The sequence below is a fragment of the Oryza brachyantha genome, chromosome 10 (assembly GCF_000231095.2).
Source record: "Oryza brachyantha chromosome 10, ObraRS2, whole genome shotgun sequence".
In the NCBI taxonomy this organism is placed as follows: domain Eukaryota; kingdom Viridiplantae; phylum Streptophyta; class Magnoliopsida; order Poales; family Poaceae; genus Oryza; species Oryza brachyantha.
The window spans coordinates 9460031-9480213 of NC_023172.2; the positions used below are offsets into that span (position 1 = coordinate 9460031).

The 20183-nt window shown below is 39.1% G+C and overlaps 1 protein-coding gene across 1 annotated transcript; it reads right to left on the bottom strand.

The window, feature by feature from the left end:
- Positions 1-12539: 12539 nt before the first annotated feature.
- On the bottom strand, positions 12540-14772 carry LOC121055582 (cytochrome P450 78A11). The gene is made up of 2 exons (XM_040528410.1): positions 13759-14772; positions 12540-13649 (listed from the first exon to the last, which is right to left on the bottom strand). Exons 1-2 carry the CDS (start codon positions 14770-14772, stop codon positions 13020-13022), a joined length of 1644 nt encoding a protein of 547 aa, XP_040384344.1. The 3' UTR covers positions 12540-13019.
- Positions 14773-20183: the final 5411 nt, after the last annotated feature.

Here is a 20183-nt window from a genome sequence, read left to right on the forward strand (position 1 = left end):
ATGTACATTTAGTGAGTAGAGGAAATGATTAGATTTTCCTCATTAATATGAAAGTTAAATTGGTACGTAGTTAGGAAGGTAGAAGTTGGTTTATTTTGTGATAAAGTTCCATAAATTAGTTTTATTTTGAGACGAAAGGAGTATGTGTCCTATGGGGCTAGGGTTAATTGGTTCCCAGTCTAATCATGGCCTAAACTCCAAGGACACAATATATCCACTAATATTAATTATTACTTAGTCATAAATCATGTAATAATCAGTTGTAGCTTTGTTAAAAGCAACCCTAGATTATCAGTTATCCAAAAAAAATTATCACTATGATTATTAATCAAATAAACAAAAATATAGGTTCCTCTGTCATTTACCTAGCTCAATTAAATAAAACCAAGAAAAATGAATAAAACCAAAGGTAGAGGGCATACTTGTAATGTTGCCACCAACCGTTTGCTGCCGCTCATCGCCCATAATTACTACCTCTGTCCTGAAATAAAATCATTTTTAGTTTTTTGACGTCTTTTTAAAAAAAATTTTGCGATTAATATTTTATTTTTACTAGCTGATAAAACATGAATAATACTTTATGCGTGACTAATTTTTTTAAGTTTTTGTACAAATTTTTCAAATAAGACGAATGGTCAAACGTTGGACACGGAAAAATAAAAAATAAGGTTATTATGGGAGGGAGGGCAGTAACAACTAGATTGAGCAGCTCCTAACCTGAAGGGATTAGATCTAGGAGCTCCTAACCTTAAGCTAACGGTCCTCCTCCCATCCAACATCCATCAACTCCCAAGTTTGACTAGGGAGCTATGAATAGGGTTTGCTACTGTATATATTGCCTCATCGTTTGACTTGTAGAAGGTGGGTATAATTAATTATCAAATTCTCAAACCATTAATATGCGCATATATTATGTGTATTTATATATGTGAGATATTATTACTAAATTTATACAAAACTAGAATAATATAATGATAAACATTAGTACATCCATTTCAAAATATGATCCTTTTTGTCTATTTTAGCTTGTTATAAAATAATTTTATTTCTGACTAACCATTGTATTGGAAATTATAAAAGCAACAAATAAATACCTAAGAGTAGATAAAGTAGTCTTTTATCACATGCGTGATAAGTAAAAAATAGAGTTCTCTTAAGAAACAGACAGTAAAACATTTACTCCCTCCGCTTCACCATGTAAGACTTTTTAATCTCATCTAGGTTCATATTAATGCTAATAAATATAAACATATATATATATATATAAATTATCAATTAATAAATTTAGATAATACCATACAGTCTTACTATATATACGACGGAGATAATACTGTATAAGTGTATAAGTAGTAGGAGTATATAAATAGGAGCTCCTTACATGGTTGATGTCAAGAAAAGTAGAAAGCCCCAGCATACTTTTAACGTACTACAACCGATGTGGTCAAAACAAGGAGGTACGGAGTACCGTATGGTCAGAGAAAGCGATCCAACCGGCGAATCTGTACGCGTCCATCAGCCAGTTGATCGTTGCGACGTACGTGTGCCCCCCAAATATTGAGATGTGACTCTTACGCCACCACCGTGTGAGCTGTACTGTACTCATGCCTGACCAGCTGTCTCGACCTGACATATCTAAAGTGCCACAGCGCTTTGAGAGACATTTTTACAGTAATTTTGGTCAGCACACAGTATGCAGTAGCAGTACTGTACTATCTATCCCATCCTCTGGCTATCATAAAAATAAAGAATAAAAAAAATAAAGATTAAACTCTAGCAGATCATTCATCTTATTTTATTTTTTATTTTTAGATGACATCCATATTGGAAGAGAAAATGTTCTCTCTTCATTCTTAAAAAATATGGAGAATGTCATATATGCATGTTCTACTGTACTACAAAGAGATACAGATGATAAAACTGTTTTAGATGATCATCCAAATAAAGATATGGATGATCAATTTAGATGATCGGTTAAGGATGCTTTTAAGGGCTCGTTTTAAGGGCTTGTTTAGTTCACAAAAAGTTTAGATTCATGTGTCATATGAGATGTTTGATCAATATATAATACTTATTCCCATAGTAAGTGAAGTGAAACCCTAGTACTCCCTTGGTCACTACATGTTTGACACATTTAATTTTTTTATATACGTTTAATTATTTGTCTTATTCAATTTTTTAAAAAATATGTAAAGTTATATATATATATATGTATAAAAGTATATTTAACAATAAATAAAATGATAGAAAAATAATTAATAATTATGTAATTTTTTTAATAAAACAAATAGTCAAACATGCATTAAAAAATCACCTACGTCAAATATTTAGAGACGAAAGGAGTATTAAATTATGCCTCAAATATATTGGTCCTAGTGGAATACTAGTCCTAGTCCTATATAATACCGACACTCTCGTACATATAATCACATAGCTTTATTAGTGAGTTTGTTTTCGTGGTTTTTTCCTTCTCCATCTTACCGTTAAATCTTGTTTCTTCGTCTATTATTCCTGACAACTCGTTCAACCCAAACTAAACAGATGCACTTGGTGGAACAGATGAAGTACTTATAATATATTGACGACAGACGGCAACTTGCAGACCTAACATGCAAATAACAGTTTACGGCCAATCCATGACCTGCATGTCACAAGTACTTTCAGGGTAGTGCGGTTAATCTTTTGGGCTAGATAGGTACTCCTATCCTATTCAGCATTGATAATCTGAAGATGAACCTGCATTTGATTGGATGGTATTTTTTTTAGATTTGTTTTAGTCTAACAAAAAGTACCTCAAGATACCGATACCTCGCGGTACTAAATCATTTCTGATCGATCTAATAGTGCACATCCTACTCAGCTAGATCCAATGGTAAGAAATGATACTGGTACCTCGAGGTAATTTTTGTTGGACCGGAGCAAATCTCTCTCTTTTTAGTTACGGCCTTTAAGATAAAACCACCACTTGGTTATGCAACTAAAATAATGTAAAGGTAATACACTTCTATATTCTACTCTTAGTGCTCCAAAAGACATAGCTAAATGACCAAAGAAACTAAAATGTGCAAATTAAGCTTAAAAGTTGAAACAAGATGAGTGCCATAAAAATCCTTTCGGTCAAGGTTGATCTTGAAGCAAAACAAGGTGTCTCATCAGGGATCCTATTAGCCCCCGTGATCAGTCCTGGTCTCCCAAAAAGTGTAGGACCATCAACAAAGTGTTCAGTAGGACCGCATAACCCTCATGCATGCTGAGAGTTTATTTACACCTCTTCATCTCCTTTTTTTTTTTATGTAGGTAAGGACACGGTGGCAATTGGCAATGATCCTCCCATGGTGAAATCACTTGGTAAAGGGGTGGATTCTGGAATTAATTGAATAGTCTCATCTTTTTTGTTTTTCTTATGCTTATAAGCCAAAATTTAAATTTTCAATGTTAAGTTTGGAACTAAATTTGGGGTCTTTTATTGTATTTTATTTTTTGGTCTTTATTTTTATATCGTTACGAACACATATATAAAAGTTCTATTTATAAATTATTTTTTGTTTACAAATATATCATTTGACTTTTTCCTTCAAACACCCAAAAAATGACTACCGAAAGCCATAGTCCACATATTGCCAATGCCAATGAAGCTTGGGGTCAGTGTTTGCAAGTTTTGAGTTGATACTTGGTTGGCTAGATATCCAGAGTCACATGCAGGGTTGACGTTACCGTCGGAGCTGCTCCTACCGCCCGCTGGCGGAGATGTGGTTACCGCGTGACCATGAAAACCGTAACAAATTTATATTTGAATTTTTTGAATTCAAATTAGACGTCTATGGCTTCTTCATCAAACCACACGTTAAGTATTTAAAACAAGTGGTAAAGTGGTCAAAACTGCATGTTTGTGTCGAAAACCGTGGCTACTTAAATTATTGAAAAAATGTGAAAGAAACTGTAAAATTGTAAGAAAAATAGAACATAAGTAGTCAGTTATAATTCTGACAGTCAGGATATGTTTTTGGAAAAAAATGGCATGACCTTTATTGAATTAGGGAGATTGAAACAAATATATAAATGATAATTGCTAACTCACAATTATTTTACACCAAAAGTGATATTACAAGCATCCACCGCAATAAATAGTAGGAAGTACCAAAAATAAGATAGTGTCCATAGTCAATAGGATAAATAAAGTGTGCATATTACATCTATACGTATAATACGAAGCAATAGTTCAAATATAGTAGTGTCTATTATTCAAAATTTTTTATATGACCATATAGACTACAAACAAATATTACCTAAAAACTATTGTAACCAAGTGCCTACATATATAGTTTAACTACATATCTAGTTAAGTTGTGTGCAAATATAATTTTTTCCATCTATTTCTTACACCAACCTTTAGTACAAATTATTCTCTCTCTCATATATTTTTCTTTCAGATTTCCTCAATTTTTAAAATTCGGCTTAAATTCATACTGTCTTGCTACAGAATATCGATCGACATCGTGTCTCGGTGAAGAGACGGTTACATGACCTGAGAGTTGTAATCTAGATCCACCAATCTGATGGCACATTCCATAGAAATTTTATACTTGGATTTAGAAAACTCTACTCTTTTTATTAAAGTGCTATTCCATATTGGTAACTTTTTCCGCACGATTTGAATATATCCAATTAGGTCTCGTTTAGTTGCCAAAAATTTTTGGCAAAAAAGTCATGTCGAACGTTTGACCAGATGTCGGAAGGGGTTTTTGAACACGAATGAAAAAACAAATTTTACAGCTCGGCTGGAAACCGCGAGACGAATTTTTAAGCCTAATTAATCTATCATTAGCACATGCTGTTTACTATAGCACTTATGGCTAATCATGCACTAATTAGGCTCAAAAGATTCGTCTCACGGTTTCCCAAATACCTATGTAATTACTTTTTATTTTTATCTATACTTAATGCTTTATTTAAACGTTAATAAATTCGATGCGATGTTTTTAGGAAACTAAACAGAGCCTTGATGGGGCCATAAACTCAGCAACAATGGCATGGATGCGGCGGTTTACGCTGAGAATGAACAGTACCAGTAGCTCGTATGACAACTCAACTAATCAATGTGCCATCCTGCATACAGTATAGATGGCCATGGATGGGGATAGCAGCAGTAGAGGGCACTGTGATAAACATTGACAGATCGATCTTAGAGCAATTTTAATAGTATAGCCAGCTACCAGCTCCGATTTATCTATAGTTAATCTAATAACCAATTTATATAACAGTACTTACAAAATATCAATACATGATCCCACATGTTATACACATATTTTGTTTTGGAGTCTGTGTACAGCTAATTACAAATTAGTAACTCACCTCTCTTTTCTCTTCTTTCTTTATCTTTTTAAAATATACTTATAGATGGCTTATAGGCTATGGTAGGTGCTCTCAGCAGGCAGCAGAAGAGCAGGAAAACATCTGCCATTGTTCACCCACATGGTACTCCCATGGGTGCATGACGACCTAGCTGCAGATGATCAGAGGCACCACATTACCCCAAGTGCAATCAACTGCGCCATCTGCGCCCCACGGCTTTCTAGTGGTACTAGTAGCGCTACTGTACTTACTAACGACGACGACGACGACCTCGCGTACTTGTTGCAGCAGCTTTCCGGCCGGCTGAGGTGATGGCCGGGCAGGGAAGTGACCTCCCCACGTCCATCCATGTCGCCGAGCACATGCATTGCGGTGGTGGTGGTACGACGGGCGGGCGACGGCTGGCCCCGTGCATGTCGTCGTCTACTAGCTTCTTCAACCTCCGGTCAGCCGCCGGCCGGCTGCCTCTCGATACCTGCGCCGCTTGGGCGTACGTACGTGGTACATAACGGTGCCCCCCCTCCTTTTTGTGCTTACTTGCCCTGGACCATAGAGAGAGAGAGAGAGAGAGAGAGGGCTCCAGTGCTCCGGCAATGGCGCCGTTGGCATGGACGGATGGAGCCCACGAGAGGGGGAGGGGCATGGGATGTCGGCGTACGGACCTGCGTGCACGCGGCGGCCGCGGATTTGTGTCGTCGCCGGTGGCTGGCATGGCGGATGCAGAGTGCGACGCGACAGCTAGCCAGTAGCCCAAGAATTGAAGAGGAGGGCCAGCCGAGCCATGGCCGGCAACTGTACGTGTACGTCTGGATGCCGTAGCCCGTGGCTGGCGATGGCGATGGCGATCGAGGACGCGTACGAGCGCTACAAGTTTTGCGCCCTAGCTCGCATTTTTTTTCCTTTTTCCGGCAGGCGACTGCTCATATCGCCATGCCTGCAGCAGCAGCAGTCACGCTCCATCCAATCGTTGTACTCCTATCTTGCCCGTCCTATGCTATCCTCTTGCTTTAAGGTTACGTACTACCTCTTCAGCGCTTCAGTTAGGCTGCGTCATTTTTTTAAAGATTATTCTTCGGCGTATGCGCAAGGTTTTTAACCGTTGAATGTTTTTTTTAAAAGTTTCTATATAAAAGTTGACCATCTCATATTTATAAGCTATACTTTTAAAGAATTCCTACCGTATGGTATTCTGTTCAAACATTATATGTAAATAGAACGAAGAAAAATACCGCGTCCACGCATTGTTGCGTTGTGCGCTGCCATGCCATGTTCTTGCCGTCACGTGCGGCACATCTCCACTGCCTCTGCGCTCCAATTCGCCTCGCGTTGCCGTGTGTAGCTAGTATCAGATGATACTAGCTGGTATCATAGTACCGTGCAATAAGGGCAACTCGAAGGATACATGTACCACATGATACCAGGTGGTACAAGATAATACTATATGATTCTCTGTCCGGGTCACCGATAAAAAGGGGGAGAACAGCAAAGAACCGTAGCAAGAATATCCCGCCGCCGGTGGGAAACAACGTCGATGGGAGGCATCACCGGCAGGAGGTCCCGCTAGTCGAGATTCCCCCTCGATTCCCCCTCTCCTATCACTGTGGTGGAAGGGCACAACACTGGTGGAGGAGAGCGTGTTGGCGGCACGCGCGGAGGCTCGGAGGAGGCCGGGGGGGGGGGGAGGCTTGAGCCGGGGCCTCAGCGAGAGAAAGAAAATAGTGGTTGGCGCATGTGAACAAATTAGAGAAGGAAAAACTGCTCGTTGTAATGGTTCGTCATTAATGAATCCCGTCTTGGACGAGAGACTGTACTGTAGTTTTTGTAATATTTTTAACGTAGTAAATCCCGTTACTTATACCATGAAAATGAGATAATGTTGTATCCTAACAAAAAAACACAATCTTATTTTGTGTTTTTTTTTCTAGCTGGAGGAAGTAAGATTTTTTGTTGCTATTTAATTGCATAAGGGCTTCAATAAAAATAATTTATGCTTAATTTTTTATCTTTGTTCTTAGCAATTTAAAAATAAATCATGGAGAAATTAAACTACAACTAGAACACACCTTAAAATAACTCTAATATTAAGTTCCAGAATTCAAATTTTAGCTATGCCAAACAAGCTAATTAGTAAATAATAGAGTTAGTAACCTTAACCAATAGACAATCAACATCTAAATAGTTTCCTAAGTTGATTATTTATCAATTTTTTTAAAAAATAAATAAAACCACATGAGCATATATATACATTTGGTTGGACGCCCTCCTGGCTAGGGTTGTAGGAGGTCGCCCCTCCCACCTAGACTCTAGGTTAGTCTTGATCGAGTTTATAATCCCGCTATACGTACGACCCAATTGAACTATCTACGTATGACAAAGACGATAAGGTGAGTAATGCTATAGCCGTTGATCTGGGTCGTACGTAAGTCGGATGGTTAAGTTGTACGCATAGCATTTTTCTTGAGTTTACTATCCCCTCCATTCATTGTATAATGGAGCTATTTCCGTCGACCACCCTCTATGCAACAATAAACTATTTCTTCACCTACTTCATCATTTTAGACTATCATAATCATCCTCTACTTAATTTTCTCACATATTGCATATATTTCAAAATATAAATATTTCTAGATTAGTTAGTATAGACTAAGGTGATGTTAAAGTATTCTCTTTTAGTTACTTCAGTTGTAGTTTTAAATTCTAAGTTGATTAGATTTTTTCTAAGTATTTGATTGCTATGGAAAATTATTGTAATGATTGAAATCATGCCAATCAGTGCAACCATGCTTATATTGTGCTAGAAAATTTTAATACTAAAAATATTTATATTTTGAGACAGAGCAAACACATTCTCTTATCAAGGATGCACAATATTTCTTTAATTATTCTTATATAGTTTGTTAATTCATGTGAAGTGAGAGAGAGAGAGGGTGTGCTGCTGCAAGTACAAACAGCTGGTCAGGTCAGGTCGGCCGCGTACGTGCGTCACGAGCTGGCCCGTTGACCGGCGTGCGACCAGCCAGTGGGCCCGCTCTCTGGACTGCGTGGGCTACGTCCTGTTGCCTTTGAGAAATCGGGGCCCACTGTATAGTGGGCCCACGCATGTGACCTCCCCCGGAAGGAAAAGGAAGTGGCCGGAGAGGCCGTGTGGTGGGCCCATCGAACAACACAGGCCTCCACAGCCGAGGTGGGCCCACGCACAGCCCACGGCTTGGTAGCGTCCACTTTCTATCTCACGCTTTTCACTGTCTATGCTACAGCATATATAAATACCGGTGAAATAAAAACTTTTGCATGTCACATCAGACGTTTGATCGGATGTTAGAAGGGGTTTTCGGACAAGAATGAAAAAAACGAATTTCACGGCTGGAATGGAAACCGCGAGACGAATCTTTTGAGACTAATTAATCCGTCATTAGCGCATGTTGGTTACTGTAACACTTATGGCTAATCATGTACTAATTAGTCTCAAAAGATTCGTCTCACGATTTCTCACATAACTGTGCAATTAGTTTTTCGATTTATCTATGTGTAATACTCAATTTAAGTGTCTAAAGATTTGATGTAATGTTTTTGGGAGAAAATTTTTGGGAATTAAACGGGGCCTAAGGCATATTATAATGGTCTCGTGGTCCATTTGGAAAATAAGAAATAATGATTGTTTTTATGATAAGTTTCCAAATAGATAATTTCTTTGCTAATTGTATTTCATTGTGATCTCTTATGCAGATAAGGAGGACGGAGAAAAAAAACTTTTGCATGTCACATCAGACGTGAAACATGATTGGGGTCTGAAGACAAAACGTTTCAAGGGATGAGCTTGTTCTTTAATTTTAGGATCTAAAAATATTATTATGCTTAATTGGCTTCTGGATTGGCCTTACTTTTTAGAAAGATAGTTTTCTTTTTGGTGCTAGTTCTTGCTAGTGTCGTGGGTGAGGATCCTATTAGACAGTGGTTTTGTTCGTCTCGCGATGATGTTAGTTTTAAGTGGTTTGTGAAGTTAGCTCAGTAGAGGGAGGTTGGGTTTGGTCTGTGTTTACATAAGTACTGTTTTGAACATACTGTTATCTTTTCTGTTAATGGAATGAAATGGGTTGTTATTCTTCTTTCTTAAAAAAATAATATATTTCAACCAATCTCATCTATCTATCTCGTATCAGGTATCCGTTGGGTTTGCCTTCACATATTAAAAGTACATCAAAATAACTATTCCAATATGTATAACAAATTAATCATACCGTTCATAATACAATATTGCATCACACTTGAAAAGTTCAATAAATACAACATATTGCTCGTAATAAAATATTCCAACAAATACAACAAACTAATCATAGCTATAATAACAACACATAGCACATTATCTGATGTTCAGATTCAACAATTCAATATTAAATCACACAACAAAAGTTCAAGACATATGCCACATCAAAGTTTTAGCTAAAAATGAGTACATCACAAATATTATTACATGAATAACATAAAAATTTTTTAGCCAAAATTTAATATGCAGGCTATGTGCGGGTATCTGAAGGGTTACTTGTGGGTAGAAAAAATACCCATGCCTAATACTCTTATCAATTCAGGTTAGGTATGGAGGATAAAAAAATATACGTTGGGTAGCCGGTACCTGTACACGGATTGTCACGCCTGGCTGCAGCCGAGCATGCTATATAACGTGTCATGGAGGAGATCTAGCACAGTAGCTACTAGTACTACAGAAAGCTAAGCTAAGGTTCTCTGGCTTGAACTTTTGTGACCCCTAGCTTAGCCATTATATGCATACGACCAGTAGTGACACAGTGCTGTAGTTGGACGGACGTTGGTGCATGCCCAGAGCGAGCGTGGCCGTGCCGCGCGCATGTGTGGGCACGTCAATGCATATATAGCGACGGCCACGTACGTACGGATGCGTTCGTAGATCGATCGAGTAGCATCCACATGCAAATGGCTTTTCGATAGAAATTTAAAATTTTAACCTTAAATTTGAAGTTTATTTTAAAATTTTTATTGAAGTTTATTTTATATTATTGGTTTTTACATCGCCAAGAATACGTAAATTTTATTCATAAATTATTTCTTTTTGACAAATATATTATCTGATTTATTTTTCATTAAAAAAGCACCCCAAAGCCTCTCCGGTTTCCCGGCCCCAACCCAATTAAATAGGGCCCTTTAAAAAAACGGATTATTAATTTTATAGGGCACGACATATGTTTAATTTCCCAAATTGTTTTGTCGGTCATTATAAATTTCAAATTTTAGGTTCTAGCTGTTCAGAGTTTTAGCAGCACCCCGAGAGATTAGGCTGCCAAATCTAAGATTAGGCCGCCATATCTTTAGAATAACGAAGCCATGAGTATATAGTAACGTACTTTGCCTATTATTTAAAGAATATGAGCCAACTTGTGTGGACATGTTGTGCCACTGGACCCTAACCAGCTGCGGGCTGCGCTATTTTCCGTTTACAAGCATGGGAGAAAGTCTCAGGATTAAGGCCCCGTTCAGATTGTAATTTTTTTTCAAAAAACATCGCATTAGATATATGGACACATATTTGAAGTATTAAACGTAGTCTAATTATAAAACAAATTACATATTTCGGCATGAAACTGCGAGACGAATCTTTTAAACATAATTAATCCATCATTAGCATATGTGGGTTACTATAGCAATTATAGCTAGTCATGTACTAGTTAGGCTCTGTATACCTGTGTAATTGGTTTTAATATTCATATGTATATTTAATGCTCTATTTAGGTGTCCAAAAATTTGATATGATGTTTTTGAAAAACTTTTGGAAACTAAAGATGGCCTAAATTCAATTTGTCCTCTCAACTATTGTAAATGTATGAACACAACCTCAATATTGATCCACGAGTATTCAACGTGTGTGTATATATATAAATATATATATATATATATATACATATATATATATATATATATATATATATAGGAAGTCTCTATCCTACTTCTATCCTACTACCAGGTGTAGCTACTCCCTCTACGTCTAAGGTACAGAAACACCTCCATACATTATTTCCCCTCTCTTTCAATAGAAAGTACAAACTCTATATTGTATCATTCATATGAGATTTAACAATATCTATACTTTCTATCAAGTGGGAGCAGAAACTGTTATGAAAGTGTTTTTCATCATGGACGTGAAGAGAGTAGCTACAACTGGTAGTAGGATCTAATTTTCATATATATATATATATATATATATATATATATATGATCACAACAATATACTACATAAGGATTGGAGGAACCAAGACACAAAGTGATCTCTTTGTAGCATAACTAACACCTACAAACATCTGATCATCTGAGTAGACAGGTACATTCGCTAAAGTCCATGTCCAAGATTTTAGTTTCGATATGATCAAGTTAGATATTGTTGCATGCTGAACTTGACGGCCATAGAAAATCTGTTGGTAATAAAGAGCTAATAAAGTTGCATATGTATGCATGGCAGCTAGGAATTCAGTGTCTGCTGGTCAGGTTGTTATAATTTATACATAAGATAAGATCTAAGAGTATCCCAACAGCTCATCTATCTCATCCTCTATCCTAAAAATAGAGTATGAAGACTATAAATTGAGCTTCAACAGAACGGGCATCCTATTATCTATTTTTGGATATCATCCATATTGGGAGAGAATCTTCATGTTTAGATGATCTCTTTCCATCTTACAAAGCTATTTTTGGATATCATCCATATTAGGAGAGAATCTTCATGTTTAGATGATCTCTTTCCATCTTACAAAGAGATATAGAGATGATCTCTTTAGAATGTCATATATAGATGATTTATTGGGAGAGAATCTTCATGTTTAGATGACCTCTTTCCATCTTACAAAGAGATATAGATAATGTCATATATAGATGATTTGGTGAAGTAAAAAAGATATAAATGATAAAACTGTTTTAGATGATCATCGAAATGAAGATATAGATGATCAAATTTAGATGAGCTATTGAGGATGCTCTTAGATCTATCTGGGGGTACAATGAAAAACCAAATTGAATGACGATGCATGGATTTAAAAAGGATCAACCATATTGACCCAGATATACAGATAAATCAAATCAAGATCAACCCTTTTAATTACCAATAAAAACACCACAAATTGGCACAGCACGATCAGTAGCAATCCGACCATTAACATTACAATATCACATTACATTACGTTACGTTACATATATTGATCAACTTGATACAAATTTAATGGAGGGGCTAGGGTTAATCAGCTAGCAGCAGCCATGCAGCCAGCCATTTTTATCAAAACGATGACGACGACACGCCATGATCACTCACTCTCTACACCATGAGTGGAGCTAGTGAGCATGCACATGATCACGCCCGTCGTCAAAACAAACCAAGCCCTAATTACATCGACTCAAACTCCAAACCTATATATAATCTGCTGTCCGGATCCGAGGATGAACTCCACGCACGTTGTGGCCAAAATTGGAGCTGCCCCGGCATCGGTCAGATCGATCGATCGATGCTAACAATGGCGGACGTGGTATAAACATATATGTCAACCCTAGGCAAGCCAAGCACGACGAGGAAGACGAAGACGAAGGCGAAGGCGAAGGGGAGCGAAAGATTAATTATATATCTAGGATAGAGGAAGAAGGACGAAGGCGATGGGCGATCAGGCGGCGCGGCGGGGGACGGCGGCGGCGGCGAGAGGGGTCTTCATCTCGAGGGAGAGCTTGAGGACCTCGTCGAGGGACGGCGGCGGGGAGCCCGGCGGGAGGGACCAGTCGAAGGCGTGGACGAGGCGGGCGACCCAGAGGGAGACGGTGGCGAGGCCGAGGTTCTTGCCGGGGCAGACGCGGCGGCCGGCGCCGAACGGGGCGAGGCGGAGGTCGCCGCCGCGGACGTCCACGTCGGCGCCGCCCTCCGCGGGGAGGAACCGCTCCGGCGCGAACGCGCCCGGGTCGGCCCAGACGGCGGCGTCGTGGGCGATGGCGTACATGTTGACCATCGCCGTCGTGCCCGCGGGCACCACCATGCCGTTCGACAGCGGCACGTCGGCGGTGGCGAGCCGCGCCCAGCTCAGCAGCGGCCCCGGCGGGTGCGCCCGGAGCGTCTCCTTCACCACCGCCTGCAGGTACGGCATGCGCGCCACGTCGCCGTCGCTGGGACACCCGCCGCCGCCGCCCACCGCCGCGTCCACCTCCGCCCGCAGCCTCGCCTGCACCGCCGGGTGGCGCACCAGCTCGGCGATGCACCACTCCGTCAGCAACGCCGTCGTGTCCGTCCCACGAAAGATCATCTCCTGCACAAACCAAAAAAAAAAAAATGCGAATGTTTTTGAGCAACTGACACTGCTATGTTGACCGTTGACTATATAGTAATAAGAGTGCAGAAAAATTTATTCTTTTTACCCAGAGGACCGCGACCATGTCGTCCTCGCCGAGCTTCTCGTCGCCCTCGAGAGAGAGGAGCACGTCGACGAAGTCCGCATTGTCCTCGGCGGTGGCGGCGCTCTCGCGGCGGAGGCGGTGGTCGCGGATGACGCCGCGGACGAAGGCCTGGACGCGCGGCACCAGCGCGGCGCAGCGGCGGGCGACGTTGTTGGGGTCGTAGAGGTGGGCGAGCCATGGGAGGTGGTCCGACCAGTTGAACGCACCGAGGAGCTCGAAGCCTTCCCTCACCATGCTCTTCAGCTGCTCGGCCTCGGCGGCGCGGGCGGTGGAGGAGACGTCGTAGCGCCGGCCGAATACGCTTCCCATGATGTTGTTCAGGGCGGCGGCCTGGAGGTGGGGGCGGAGGACGACGGCACCGGAGGCGGACTGCTCCGCGGCGATGGCGGCGAGCATCGCCGTGGCGTCGGCCTGGCGGCCGGGCTCGTGCGCGGCGACGCGGCGAGGGGAGAAGAGGTGGGTGGAGGCGATGCGGCGGAGGAGGCGCCAGTACTCGCCGCTGGGGGCGAACCCGATGGCGCGCGCGAACAGCAGCTCCCGCGCCGAGCGCTTCAGGGGGCGGTCGGCGAACGCCGGGTGCGAAAGCAGCTCCCTCGCCGTGGCCGGGCACGACGACACGACGGCCGGCGTCTCCCCGACGGAGAAAGCCATGAGCTCCCTCGCCCGCGACGCGCGGGCCATCGCGGCCAGCGCGCGGTGCGGGAGGCCGCCGGAGAGCGCGAAGATGCTGCCGAACACGGGGAGCCCGCGCGGCCCCGGGATGGGCGTCGCGCCGAGGCGGCCCCGGCCGTGCGCCCACGCCGGCCCGCCGGGGGACGCGGCCCAGGCGAGCACCGCCGCCGTGGAGAAGGCCAGGAGGAGCGCGGCGGCGAGCAGCGCCGGGTGGGCGCACAGGGTGTCGGCGCCGAGGAGAGCCGGGAGCGCGTAGGCCCACCAGGTGGCGTCTGCGCAGGAGGAGGCCGCGGCCATGGCCATTGAAGGCAAGGTGTTTGTGGTTTTGCTTCTTTGAGAGACGCTGTGTGAAGGTCTGAAGGAGATGCACTGGGTGCTTGTGGGCGAAGACTCTATTTATAGGCGAATGGATGAGGCGGTGCTCAGAAAATTTTAAATTTGAATAATGAATTAATATGGTTTTTAAAGTACTTGTTATATATAAAATATTACAAAAACCTTAATGTTTAACGGTTTGTAAAGCATACTCATAAAAAAGATATAGAACTTTTTCCCTATGTCTTCCAAATGAACTCATCCTAAGATTCTATTGCGAGAGCTTAACATTTCACTAGCATATGAAAATCTAAAAAAAAGTTAGGTTTCTTACCTTTAGAATGTTAGTTTATTTTCTGAATTATGTAACTATTGCTTTCTTTAATTTGAATTCGAATCTCGATTGTTTAGAGAGCTAGAGATTTTTAAAAGAAGTTATATCTACTACATGTTTACTAGGCATGTTCTAAAGATATTAGTAACATATCTTATGCACCTAAGGAGGATGCACTCGTGCACTTAGATACTCAGGGCTATTCGATTTTGATTCGAAGGATATATGCAAGGTGTTCTTTTAGATAGGCAATTGCATTCTCCCTTGCAGTTGTGTAGACAACCCAGCTTTCTTTCCTCTTCTCTCATCCAGTCTCCTCCCTTGAACCCCCCCTCTCCTTAAGGAAGTCTATGTGTAGAAATTATTATATTTTGGTCGAAATAGTATTTGTATTTCTATAAGGGTCTAACTTATAACTATTAGAATGTTACATGTGTCTAATGGGTAGGTTTAACCTACCGTGTATACATATTTTCAATGCTCTACTAAAATTATTAGATGTTATTGTAGTTTTGGAAATGGTGCAGTTAAAATTTCACCGAATTGATATTCTCACATATAATTGTAGTTTTCTTAAATTTATTTTATAGAAAGAAAAACAAGTACTTTATGAAAGTGGGCTAAGATGAGAATTGAGCGTAAGAACATATATACTTTGGCACAACTTTCAAACCTAGATACACATTGGATTTGGACTTTGTAAGTTAAAATAAACTGGTTAAATTTTTTTTTTATGCAAAATTGAAATCAACTAATTCATTCAACTGTTATAAATGTAACCACAGATTCGGATCAATGCATTAATGGAGTTATGAATAACCAGCTCAAGAGATTGAAACCAGCCGAAATAATGTCTCCATGTGTAAGGTATTTCTCATGTTAATTGTTACTCATGCTCAAGTCTCCAATAAAATACAGCAAAAACATAAGACATACTCACATAATAAGCATAATTTCCACTCTCCAGCCGACCAATCCTAATGAGAATCTTCAGATATTCATGATAAGAAATTAACCGTAATGCACCCGTTGAAGTATAAGCGAAATGGCCATCTTTGACGTACCAGTAATTGATTGGAGTTATGGAAGCTTGTGTTAATTCTATTTCAGAGGCCATTCTGGTATGTTCTTTTTAGAATGGAAAACGTTATGTTTTTTATTTTTGGAATGGTACATGGACATACCGGTTTTCCATAAGGGGCATAATGAAACAATTCTAATGAATCAAGTTTAAAGATTTATACTTCACTTATGACTGAAAAGTTACTTTAGGTTGATACGGTTATTTGTATCTAAGGGCAGTCCTAATAGTATATTAAAGATGATTTCTATCCTCATTAAATAGCTTGCCACATAAGCAAAATGATGACATGATAACGTAATTAACAAAGAGAGAAAGAGAAAAACTTAGAAACCATCAATTCACCGTTGGGGAGACCTACTAGTTTTTAGGGATATGTGTTACACTTAACATTGGTAGAATAATATAGAGTTAGGAGAGAAAGAGAAAATAATTATTACTCGAAGACGCTTTCACTGTTAAAATGGTTTCTAGAGATGATTTCTTATACTATGACAACTGTGTTAGTTTTTTCCGTTGGGACTGCTCTAATCCCAATCCAAACAAGTGTTCACCAAATTCTAGGCTTGTACTTATTACATATTATCTGCTTGCTTCTCATAATATAAGATATAACTATTTTTTCTCTCTATCCCATAATACAATGCGTGCATACAAACATATATCCTTTCTCTAAATTTGATTTATTTTAAATTCTTCACCACCAAAATCTCTAACCACATTACATGCATGCAACATGCATGCAGACATGCATCTAGTTAATCTAAATAAGAAGATGACTATAACTTTTTTTTTGGTATTTGTGTTAATAGTGGCCGTGCCGTTTACTATGAGACCGAGGGAATATATCATATCAGTGACCATTTCTGTTTTCTGACCGGCCTGGGCAGTACCAGAATGGTGTTGGCAAGATTGATCCAATGCAATGTAAGAACCCTATAAGATCTCGTTTGATTTCGATTCTGTTTTCAGCTAAGTTTAATTACATCAGGTTAGAAAAAATGTTAGAAGAGAAAAGAAATATATCCAAGTGCATAATTAGGTGTGTATGTACATGTACACGCACGAAGATCGATCGATTGACCGATCGATCTCGTATTGGGCCAGAGATTCTGGATACGATCTCGAAATATAAATAAGAAATTAAAAGCTGGACGTTTAATTATGAACGGGATTTTGAGGGGTCGACACGAATCGGGTGAAATTTTAAAAGTCGATCGATCGAGCTGTATGTATAAGATCGAGCGAATAATCCCCCTTTTTTTGGGCTGTGGTGGGACCACCCTGTCGGTGCGATGTGTGTAATGCTGATGGCTAGATCGGCGTACGTCGCACAGATCGATCAGATACGAATTAATCTGAAGCTTTATAATTGTGGCGGTGGAATAAAGTAATCTTTATCTGAAAGTATGTCCTTTTTTTTCACTAGCATATCGCCCATTTGAGCAACAGAATTTTATTAAAAATATCATTAGTATATTATTAAAATAGAGTTAATAAAAGTGGTTCGATATATAGGTTTTAGTTATTTTTTATTCACCACCACCCATTACCATCGCTCTTTAAGTATAGAAAAGCCTGACTATAGGATGTATAAATATATATCAATTTTATAGTACTTGAGAAGGTACAGGAGGTACCAAAATTTAATGCAAAATTTAGTAACTTAGTAATCTAAGGTACCAAGAGACACTAAATTTTACACTAAAATTTTAGTACTTATCGGTACCTACTGAAGTACTTTGATGTACTATAGAAACTCAAGGGAAAAACTGCACATGCACCGGAGAGGCTGAGAGATTGAAAGTTAGTTCTCCGTTCTTAATTATAAGTATTTTTAGTTTGTCTCGTAGAGATTAAGGTAAGAATAAAATATTTTGTTGTCTCTTAATAAATGAGTAATGGATATGAGTGGGTGGAGGTAAAATGAGAAGTGATTGATTGATGAGATAATAGTACCGTGAATATGAACAGTATTAGAAATGCTTATATTATATGGAAAGATTGAAATTATAGAAATTGTTACATTTTCGAACAAATGAAATACTAAACATGCTTCACACACTCTAAAATATAGGTATTTTTATAATTTACACTTTGTTTTGCAATATAAACATATATAGCACTATTTAAAATAGTAATTATCACATTAATTACTTTTAATTTACTATCTTACCCTCAACCAACGTCTCATCGACAACTCTCTCTCTCTCTTTTACGGAGAGACATTAGTCTTTTCCTCCTTAGCAATAGTTACTGGTAAAAAAATAATGATAGGAGGTCATTATTTGATTTTTATAGAAAAAGTTAAATGATATATTAGCAAATAAAAAGTAATTATGAATAAAACTTTTATATATGTGTTCATAGTGATCTAAAAACAAAGATTGAAAATAAACTATGATTAATAACCCAAAAATCAACTTTAAATTAAAAGCTAACAATTTAAATTTTGACTAATAAACATAAACATAAGAAAAAAAAATTGTAATGTATTGAATAAACATAGGGAAAACCATGCTAGTTCCGAACAAACAAAAGCTTGTTCTAAGATATTCGTTAGGACAACCCCCTGATTGCAATCTGTCCGTATTCTGTTTTGGAGAAGCAGCCATGGGATTGAGCGTGATAAGCCCATTTTGTTTGAAAACATGTGACTCTTGCAAGACTACGACCGTACGAGTTTCAAAATCCTCTGTTTGTCACGTTCGTTCACAGCTACTCCATCCGTTTTGTATTATAAAATTTTCTGAGATTATCTAGATTCATCCATATATCAATATACGTGTGTTATGTATATATGTCATAATTAATTAGTACGTAATGCAAGGCCAGAAAGTTACGGAGCAAATATATTTCTACAGATTTAATTAGCTCTTAGCTATTGTCAAACTTGCATGGACTTGTTTCTCACAGAAATTCATCTAACGGCATCTTTTTGCTTACTACACTACTCTGCTCTGTCTTTCGTTGAGAAATTTGGATGTATACACAGAACTCAATGTCAAAAAGCTCTGACCTCCACACCAAAAACATCCATACCTTGCACTAGGCATTTGAGTAGTTTCGAAAAAAATGTTTTACTTTATTCTCTACTAATAACAGAGATTAGACCGTGCACCTCTACTAATGCAATACCATATATATTTATATTATCATTGTAATTAGTAGTAATGTGATAATTTTTCTACTGAAAATAAAACTTATAAATCAACGGTTAAGATCAGTATAGGTCACCGAAAAGGCGAAAATGTATTTTTTTCCCTAGAGGCTTATTTGGCAAATGGGGCAGAAAAATAATGCCCCATCTATCAGAGTATACCATTGCAACCTAACCATGATCAATTCTTCACACCTCATGTATTATTTGTCACATTCTTTCATAGTACTCCATAGTACTTGCTTATTATTAATTTTGGAGGATGTGATCTTCTGTACTTCTCCCAACATCAACTAAATTCTAGTAGAGGAAGTACAAACCTATGGTTATAATAGATACTACAATATATACAGTTTCATCAAATAATCTATCTGAACACATCGATAGCACAAATAAGGTTTCTAGTTAATTAACTGCAACTAGTTTTTTCATGACATGCAAAGCTAGATAGCTAGAGCTGACCTAGCTAGGACACATATCATTGTTGCAGGTAGCTAGCGTTCGATCGAATGGTTCTATCTCATTATCATTTTGGGTCATCTTTACGCTTGTGGGTAGAAATAATAAAACGACGACAAAATAACCTGTGAATAAAATTTTTATATACGTGATTGTAAGAATCTAAAGGTTAAGACTGAAAAAACAATGAAAACTCTCTGAAAATTAACTTCAAATTTAAGGTTAAAAATTTAAAATTTGGCATGTAAGCATAAACAAAAGTAAAAGGATATGATGTAGTGACTAATTCTCCATGTCATTAATATATACATGCTGTCAATTGTTAATTAGATTCATGGAGGACACGACTAGCTAGCTAGCTATGA